The 8,890-nt window shown below is 63.6% G+C and overlaps 2 protein-coding genes across 12 annotated transcripts in view; one reads left to right on the top strand and one right to left on the bottom strand.

The window, feature by feature from the left end:
- Idua (alpha-L-iduronidase) overlaps positions 1-8,295 on the bottom strand; it is a 13,455-nt gene extending 5,160 nt beyond the window's left edge. For 2 of the 11 annotated variants that reach the window (XM_048784014.1, XM_048784013.1), the window contains exon 1: positions 7,310-7,448. Coding sequence is in view for 8 of the 11 variants with exons in the window: in XM_048784009.1 (XP_048639966.1) it covers positions 7,310-7,602 (293 nt within the window). In the remaining 3 variants the exon portion in view is untranslated. Of the gene's footprint in view, positions 1-7,309 lie in introns of all 11 variants that reach the window. The other 9 variants (XM_048784005.1, XM_048784011.1, XR_007340934.1 and 6 more) reach the window with 9 other exon arrangements.
- Slc26a1 (solute carrier family 26 member 1) lies at positions 2,151-6,987 on the top strand. The gene is made up of 3 exons (XM_015481851.2): positions 2,151-2,269; positions 3,479-4,097; positions 4,831-6,987. The coding sequence occupies exons 2-3, from the start codon at positions 3,507-3,509 to the stop codon at positions 6,352-6,354; spliced, it is 2,115 nt and encodes a 704-aa protein (XP_015337337.1). The 5' UTR covers positions 2,151-2,269; positions 3,479-3,506; the 3' UTR covers positions 6,355-6,987.
- Positions 8,296-8,890: the final 595 nt, after the last annotated feature.

The following is an 8,890-nucleotide window of genomic DNA, read 5'->3' as shown; positions in this document are numbered from 1 at the left end:
GGGGAACCGGGCGGAGCCGGGCCGCGCTCCCGGCGTGGGAAAGAGGCCGCCCAAGCTCAGAGGCGGGGAGAACCTGCATCTCTGCCCGGCTGGGGTCTTCTGAACCCCGCTGCACCTTAAAGGATAAAACGAAGGAAATCACGCGGCCGCACTGGACGAGATAGGCGTGCAGCGGGGTCCCGGCGGACTGAAGGCGCCGGACCACAAGTCGCTGCCCTGAGTGGGCCCAGCAGAGAGCGAGGGAGCCTACGTCTCATGGGCGCGCTGCGGGTGGGGAGTGGTCCTGACCTCAACACAGAGAAACCGCGGCTGGGGGCTGGGAGCCCTAAGTCCCAAGGGTCCTGCTATTCTTTCGCCTGGGGGTGTGACCACAGTTGCATCTCCCCTGCGGAGACACCCATACCAGGCAGGGCAGGCGGGAGCCCGGAAACCTGTCAGCCAGACCACAGAGGGGGAAGGGGCTGCCCCTACACTGTTCTGTACTGCCCAGGTGACACCCCCCACCTTGCCCTGTGGACCCAGGATCCATCCTGCCAACTCCAGGGAGACCCCAGGAACGTGACTCAGCCCTGGTGGTCTCCTGGGTAGTTCTTCACTGCCCCTCCATGGGTAACTGGGCAGATGAAAGTTTTATGACGCCCAGTAGCTGCCTTCTGGACAGCAGAAGGGTCCCTTATCTGCCTCAGAAGGCATGCTGCGATTCACCCCCACCACACCCACTGGAGGCCACACTCCCAACCACTGGGCAAACAGTGGGCCCCTCGGGACTGGGGTCCAGGAGGAGGAGGCCGAGCCCCTGCAGAGGCCCAGCAGAGCCAGGGGAGATGGCGGGGTCCCGGGCAGGGTCCCAGGATCAGATCTGGAGAGGGCATGGGTGGGAGCTATGGTAACAAAGGTGGGGTATCCAGCTTAACCTCATCTCCCACTCAGGCTTCCTTCCACCCACCTAATTCCACACCCACTTAGTCCCCACACAGGGCTGCTGGTCTTCCCTGGCCAGGCCCATGGCATCAGGAAGCAGAGCTTGGCTTGCAGGAGGAGGTTCCAGGGTGGGCCCTGGTTGGGAGCTGCCTCCCTCTGGGGCTCTGCTCCCCACCTCAACAGCTTACTGTCTCCTCCTGGCGGGAAGGAGCCCAGGATCCCAGCTGGTTTTACAAGACATGTGTTGATCCTAATTTCCTGGGGGAAGAGAGAGCGAGCTGGTGGCTTCACTGGGCCCAGAGCCACGCAGGCACAGCAGGCCAGGCCAACTGGACCTCCCAGTCCCACTGGAGGAGCCTACCACAATCTGTGGGGCCTCCCTGCAGGATGGAAGAGCACCTAGCCCCCGCAGCCCCAGAAGGGAGCCAAGCCTCCTGACACATAGCGACGTCCCCACAAGCCCACTCCTATCCAGTTGGGGCCTGGGGTTCTGAAAAGTCGCTGTAGAGACAGCCACGCACCTTAGTTCCTTCACTTTGGGCCACTCCCTGAGTACTTGGTTTAATCCCTTCTAAGGGGCCACTTATCTTCAGACCAGCCCTACAAAGCAGGTGCCGTTGGTCCCACCCTGCTTCAGAGGAGAGGGTGAGCTGCATGGGGACCAGGAGCCCACCCACAGTCACACACTGGGTGGGTTCAGGGCCAACCCGGGACCCCCTCTGGCAAGGGCAAGAAGGCACACCTTTCACAGGAGGCACACCTTTCATAGGAGTACATGTGTGCACACACCAGCAGCCTGGGTCTGGTTTCCTCACAGGGACCCAGGACAGAGGTTGGGGACATGGTCACACTGTGCCCAGTTGGCTGTTGTGCCTCCCCTGTTCCAGCTTGGACCAGGCCAGGCTCCCGACAGAATGGATAACATCTAGCAACTGGACAGGGGCCTTGCCTCCCCACCCGCCAGGGGTGCTGTGCTTGCCTCTGGCCAGGTCTGAGACACTGGGCACCCTGCTCCAGCCACTCATCCCATCCCTCCCAGCAGGGTGGCTGCCCCCAAGAAGGTGGTGGTCACTGGAGGCCCCTACAACTATAATTATGTGTGAGGCTCCGATTACAGTCTGACTCTCGGGATTGGCTCACTGGATTAGCACTCAGGTAGCACTGGCCGGGGGAAACCCATGACTCAGCTCTCTTTGGGGTAAATAATTGAACTGCAGGTCCGACACACACAGTGCTTCTCACAGGTCTGCCTCAGACCCGCCGTCCCAGAGGGCTTGGAGGGCCAGCCGGCCAGCAGGCCTCAGCCCCTCCATATTCTGAGGGCCACCAAGCCTGTGGGCACCGCCAGGTAGGAATCATCCCTGCACCCGACCACCTGCCACGGCAGAGGCACTGGACAGCCAGGAAGGAGCAGGGAGGCTTGCCTCCCGCAGTTTCCTTGAGAGACTGGGGGGCAAGACAGGAGCATTTGCAGTCCCGTTCTGTATGCCTGGGCCCTAGGCACCTGCGTGAGCACCGAGATGCCAGAGACCCCTGTGGCAGGGGCTTGGGAGGAAGGGCTCACTGCTCTCACTGTTGCTGGGGACCGTGTGGCCTGCCAGGCTAGGACCACCTCCCCACTCTCCCCAGAGGCTGCAGGCACCTGTGCCCAGGGCCAGCCATAGCAGTGGCTCCTCACAGGTGCCTTGGTGCCCTGGGCTCTGAGGGCCAGAGAGTATTTGCTTAAGATTGCCATGAAGGGGATTTTGAAAACAGGTACTTTGGAGCCTGAGGAGGACAGGCCCAAGGTCGCAACTGTGGTCAGTGTGGCCTCTAAGCTCCGCCCCTGACACCCTGCACTTTCGCTCACCCAGGCAGGTCAGAAGGTGCAGGGATGGCCAGGCCAGCTGTTTGCAGAGTGGCATGCTGGCTGGGCAGGGAGACAGATGCCAGCTGCCTCAACTCGGTCCCAGCTGGCCTGGTGGGGTCTCTAAGCACTTTCTCTGACCCTGGGGGGGCTGTTGGAGAGACAGGTGGGAGAGGCACAGATTTGGGTCCCTGGCATCCATGAGGCCCTCTGCCCCACTATTCTGTGTTGTCCACTGTAGAGTGGTGATGGTCTGGGTGTGAGTATGGGGTGGACAGCAGGGCTCTTCACCAAACCATGGACCAAGGGAAGTAGCGAGGGCAGCTGAGCCACATCTGCCGCTGACACCCTTGGGCCTGAGGCCTCTGTGTGCAGGTGGAGGCCCTTTCCCTCTCCCTTGGGGAGGACCTTCAGGATGCTTTGGGGTGGATTTCGGGCAGGAACTGCAGAGCCCACAGGCCAGGCAAGCCTGGACAGAACGTCTCTGGGCAATTTCCGAGATCATCCGGCTCACAGGAGGCACGTGGCTTGTTGCCCACATCTCTCCAGAAACAGGGTGTGAGAGCTGAGGCCCAGCATCCCTCCATCCAGGGCCTGCTGTTGGCAGGCAACCCCTGCCCTCTGCCCGGTGGACCCGCAGCACCAGCTGGGCGCTGGCTCCTGGATCCATGAGGGGACTAAGGCCCTGACCACTTCGACTCTCCCTTGCAGGTTGGTCAGCGGTGCCAGGTGCTGCAGGATGGAGGCAGCCCCTGAGTCCCTGCAGCAGGGCAGGGGGCTGGTGCTAGTCCGCCGGCAGCCCCCTGCGCAGAAGGGTCTACTGGAGAGGCTGAAGGCCAGGCTATGGCAGAGCTGCACCTGCAGTGTGCCACGAGCCTGGGCGCTGGTGCAGAGCCTGGTGCCCGCCACACGCTGGCTGCGTGAGTACCGTCCGCGGGAGGATCTGGCGGGCGACGTCATGTCGGGCTTGGTCATCGGCATCATCCTGGTGCCACAGGCCATTGCCTACTCCCTGCTGGCCGGACTGCAGCCCATCTACAGCCTGTACACATCCTTCTTTGCCAACCTCATCTACTTCCTCATGGGCACCTCGCGCCACGTCAACGTGGGCATCTTCAGCCTCCTGTGCCTCATGGTGGGGCAGGTTGTGGACCGCGAGCTCCAGCTGGCTGGCTTCGACCCCTCCCAGGATGGCCTGGGGCCTCAGGGCAACAGCAGCACCCTCAACAGCTCCACCACCTCCCTGGTGCTGGGGCCACCAGGCTGCGGGCGGGACTGCCACGCCATCCGTGTCGCCACCGCCCTCACGCTGGTGGCTGGCATCTACCAGGTGAGGAGCTGCATGGGAGGCAGGGCTGGCTGGTTCAGCTGCTCCTGCTCAGGGGCTTGCTGCCACCACCACGGAAGGCCATGGGGAGTACAGGTCAGGACCAGAGAGGTTACCTCACCTTGAGGCCAGGGCCTCCTAGAGGGCAAGGCAAGGCAAGGGCAGAGGTGGGCACACAGGGTGACCCATGCCTAGGACCCCAGGGGCTGTGGATGCAGACAGGAGGGGCATGAGCAGCTGGCCTGGCCAGCGGCAGCGTGAGTGGGGCTGCTGGGCCAAGCCTGGCTGTAGCTGAGACAGCTGCGCTGCAGCCCCACGGCCTCCTGGGTCTCCTGTCCCAGGTGAGCTTGGGTGGGGGTGCTTCCCATGGCCTCCCCACCCCCATTTGCCCCTTCCCAGGCTGTCTGCCTGGTCCCTCCTGTGGTCCCTTCCCTGCCTGGGAGGGGGCGGGCTGTGCCTGGGCAGGACACAGAAGGAAGGGGCTGCCTTCTGACACCAGAGCCGTGACCCCTGAACAAGTCTAGTTCCAGTAGCAGCAGGTGAGACATGACACCCACAGTCACCTGTTGACACGCAACACCATGTGTGTCAGGTCTGCTGGCGTGCGCCTGTCCAGATCACAGGGGCCAAAGGAGGGTCCCACTCTGGAAGCCAGCAGGTCACAGGCTGCGCCAGCCGCAGATAGGCAGTGAGGTCTCTGCCTGGGCCTTCCGTGCTGACTGCACTCTGTCCACAGGTCCTCATGGGCGTCCTTAGGCTGGGCTTCGTGTCCACCTACCTCTCTCAGCCCTTGCTCGACGGCTTTGCCATGGGGGCCTCCGTGACGATCCTGACCTCGCAGCTCAGGCACATGCTGGGCGTGCGGGTGCCCCGGCACCAGGGCCCAGGCATGGTGATCAGCACGTGGCTGAGCCTGCTGCGCAGCCTGGCGCAGGCCAACCTGTGTGACGTGGCCACCAGCGCCGTGTGCCTGGCAGTGCTTCTAGCGGCTAAAGAACTTTCAGACCGCTACCGGCACCGCCTGAAGGTGCCGCTGCCCACGGAGCTGCTGGTCATCGTGGTGGCCACCCTGGTCTCTCACTTTGGGCAGCTCCACAGGCGCTTTGGCTCCAGCGTGGCGGGCGACATCCCCACTGGCTTTGTGGCCCCACAGGCACCAGACCCCAGGTTGATGCAGCGTGTGGCGCTGGACGCAGCGTCCCTGGCCCTGGTGAGCTCGGCCTTCTCCATCTCGCTGGCGGAGATGTTTGCCCGTAGCCATGGCTACTCCGTCCGCGCCAACCAGGAGCTCCTGGCCGTGGGCTGCTGCAACGTGCTGCCCGCCTTCTTCCACTGCTTTGCCACCAGCGCAGCGCTCTCCAAGACCCTGGTGAAGACAGCCACCGGCTGCCGGACACAGCTCTCCAGTGTGGTCAGTGCTGCTGTGGTGCTGCTGGTGCTGCTGGTGCTGGCCCCACTGTTCTGGGACCTGCAGCGGAGCGTGCTGGCCTGCATCATCGTCGTCAGCCTGCGGGGAGCTCTGCGCAAGGTGAGGGGCCTCCCACGGCTGTGGCGGCTGAGCCCAGCAGATGCGCTGGTGTGGGTGGCCACTGCGGCCACCTGCGTGCTAGTCACCACTGAGGCCGGGCTGCTCGCTGGGGTGCTCCTCTCGCTGCTCAGCCTGGCAGGCCGCACACAGCGCCCTCGGGCGGCCCTGCTGGCCCGCATTGGGGACTCAGCCTTCTACGAGGATGCCACGGAGTTCGAGGGCCTTGTGCCTCAGCCCGGGGTGCAGGTGTTCCGCTTTGCAGGGCCACTCTACTATGCCAACAAGGACTTCTTCCTGCGGTCACTCTACAGCCTTACTGGGCTGGATGCGGGGCGCTCAGCTGCCACAAGGAGGGAGCCAGGCTCAGAGATGGGGGTTGGAGAGGGAGAGCCAGTTGATGGCAAGGACCTGGGTTCAGTGACCAGCAGGGCCAGGCTGGTGCCCATGGTGACTGGCTTCCACACGGTGGTCATTGACTGTGCCCCACTGCTGTTCCTGGATGTGGCTGGCATGGCCACACTGAAGGACCTGCGCCGTGATTATTGGGCCCTAGGGGTCACCCTGCTTCTGGCCTGTTGCAACCCCTCGGTGAGGGATGCTCTGAAGAGAGGGGGCTTCCTCGGTGAGGACCAGGGCCCCGAGGATGAGCAGCTGTTCCCCAGCGTGCACAGCGCTGTGGAGGCCGCCCGTGCCCGCCGTGGGGAGCTCGTGGTTCCTGACTCTGCCCTCTAGCAGGGCCAGGGTCTTCTGGCATCCACTCCCCCCCCCCCATCAGCCATCACTGAGCTCCTTCTCCAGGAGCCTGCCAAGGGCTAGAGTCACCCAAGGATGCAATCTTGGGCCACCTCTGCCATGGAGAAGCCAGGGAACCTCAACTGAAAAGGGAAAGGGCAGCACTAGAACACACATGAGAACCCCACACGCTCTGCCTAAAACCTGTGCTGCCACCCTGGTGCCAGCAACACACACGGTCCCTCGGCCCAAACTCAGAGAGACCATGCCCGGTCTGACACTCTATGTCACTGTTTGATTTGAACAGATTCCCACAAATGGTGTGGCCTTCAAGGCGTCAAAAGGACACCCCATCCCTGGGCCTACCCAGCCCCTGCCTCACAGGGAGGAGCTGGACAAGGGACCATGGGCACCAGGGCCTATTTCTGGAAGGCCACCATACCCAAGTGCTCCTCACACCTGGTGCTCACCCCTGGCCAAGACTTGCATGGCTGGTCCAGTGTCAGGGACAAGGTGGGAGAGCAACCTTGGTCCAGCCCTCAGGTGCACTGTCCCCGCACAGCTCTGCCAATGGCCACACAGCCTGGAGCACCTGTCCTCACACAAGAACCAGGTGCAGCAAACACAGCCAGATACTAACCTCCAAAGTGACTTCCAGGGCGAACCCAGCTATGCCCCTTCCAGGGATCCAGGGCCTCTGGGCACACAGTGGGCTTCCAGCATTACCAGCCAGGATGTCCCCCTCCTGCCTTCCCCAGTGGAGGCTCTGACAGGAATGCCTCTGCAGGGCTATGTGTCTTCAGAGCAGCCCCCAGCTCTGTTCCCCATGATGCCATTCCCCGCTGCCCTGCACTGTCCTCCACAGCTGGCCCACAAGACCAGGCCTACCTCTTCAGTGTCTCTGTAAGGTGGGCTCTGGCCAGCAGCCCAGTATGCCTGCCCCAGCATCACCCACCTGGCTGTGATGAGGTCCAGCAGCCAATGTGTCCGGACTTGCTTGATGCCACCATGAGGGACAGCACCCACGTAGGCAAGGTTGAGCTGCTGGTCCCAGCTGAGGTCGTAGTGGGCAGCCTGCTCATGTGGCAGTGGGGGACTGGGGATAGGACAAGGTACTCTGTGTTCACCCTGGGGGCTACAGTGGAGCAGCCTCCACACATCTGGCCCTGCCTGCCCAGGCCCGCCCAGTAGACATGGTGCCTGTGCGTCCAGTGAGTGACAAAATGACCCCTCCACCAGGAATGCCATGTGGTCTTGTCCTGGTGGGCTGGGAGCTCCCACAGGACTCTCGCCCTGCCAGACAGGGAAGGGTCTCAGCTCTCCAAGGAGGAGGCCGGTATCACCCAGGGGTGGGAGTCAGCCCCCAAACCGCTGGGCTGCCCTTTTGGGGAGTCAGGAAGAGGGCATCCTGAGCCCACAGCCTAAGTACCCACCAGGACTCTTCAGACTCCTGGCCACAGGGAAAGCTCAGGGCTGACCCCAGATATCCAGCACAGAGAGCACCCATTCAAACGTGGAGTGGAGGGGAGAGGAGAGAAGACCCCCACCTGAGCCACAGAGGAAGTAGCTTGGTGGGTCCTGACTCCCTAGGGCCCACAGTGTGAAGGGCCGTGAGCCCGAGGGTTTCCCCAGATGCGACAGGGGACCTCAGCAGCAAGGTGGGCGCCCTGCTCTGGGGGGCCTCCCGGGCCTCAGCGGCCCGCGCGGGGTGGCTCACCAGAAGCCGGTGCTCCTCCAGAAGTGCCGCAGGGGCCGCAGCGTGCGCGCCGCGTCCACGCGCACCAGGTGCGGGGCCTCAGCCAGGGCGGTGGCCAGGAGGGTGGCCAGGACCGCGAGCCGCGCGACGCGGGGGCTCATGGCCGCAGGCGCCGGCCGGAGGGCTCCCCACCTGCAGGACCAGAGGGTCAGACCAGCCGTTCCGCCCTGCGGGGGGGGGGGGGGAACACCCACGTGACCGTCGCGGCGGAGGCCGAGGGCGGGGCCTCGCGGCCTGGAGGGGCGGCGGCTGGAGGCCCTCTTCCTGGTGCACTACGCAGGTCCCCTGTGTCCCTGCGGAACCCCGCATTGCTGTGAGGGCGGTGGCCTTGGGAGAGCGTCTCAGTAATGCTCGGCGGGTGGCCCAAGAGCGACTGGGTCCTAGAGCAGGGCAGGGGCTGCGTGAAGTGGTCCGGGCCTGGCCCACTGCGAGGCCTGAGGGATTGGAGGTGGGGGTGAGAAGGATTCAGAGGGCCACCGGAACAGGTGTGGCCAGAGGCCGCGCTGCCTTTGAGCAGTCAGGTGGCTACTTCTAATGGACAGCTGATGAGCCGGCTGATGTCCTGGGGAGGTAAGCTCAGAGGTGTGTCAAGCTTAAGATCTGAAGTTTGGACACAAGCAGGTAGGCTATAGCAACGGGCAGTTCAGCAGTCAGGTTTCATGACAGGGTGAAAAACCCCTCCCTGCCCCCTTCCCCAGACAGCAGGAGCTCATCCCTGGAGCCAGCCAAGGTCACAGTTCTGGACGGTGATTCTAAATCTTGGGTCACCAGGACAGCTGT

Source organism: Marmota marmota, unplaced genomic scaffold (assembly GCF_001458135.2).
Source record: "Marmota marmota marmota unplaced genomic scaffold, marMar, whole genome shotgun sequence".
NCBI classification, from domain to species: domain Eukaryota; kingdom Metazoa; phylum Chordata; class Mammalia; order Rodentia; family Sciuridae; genus Marmota; species Marmota marmota.
This window is presented reverse-complemented; position numbering and strand designations above follow the sequence as displayed.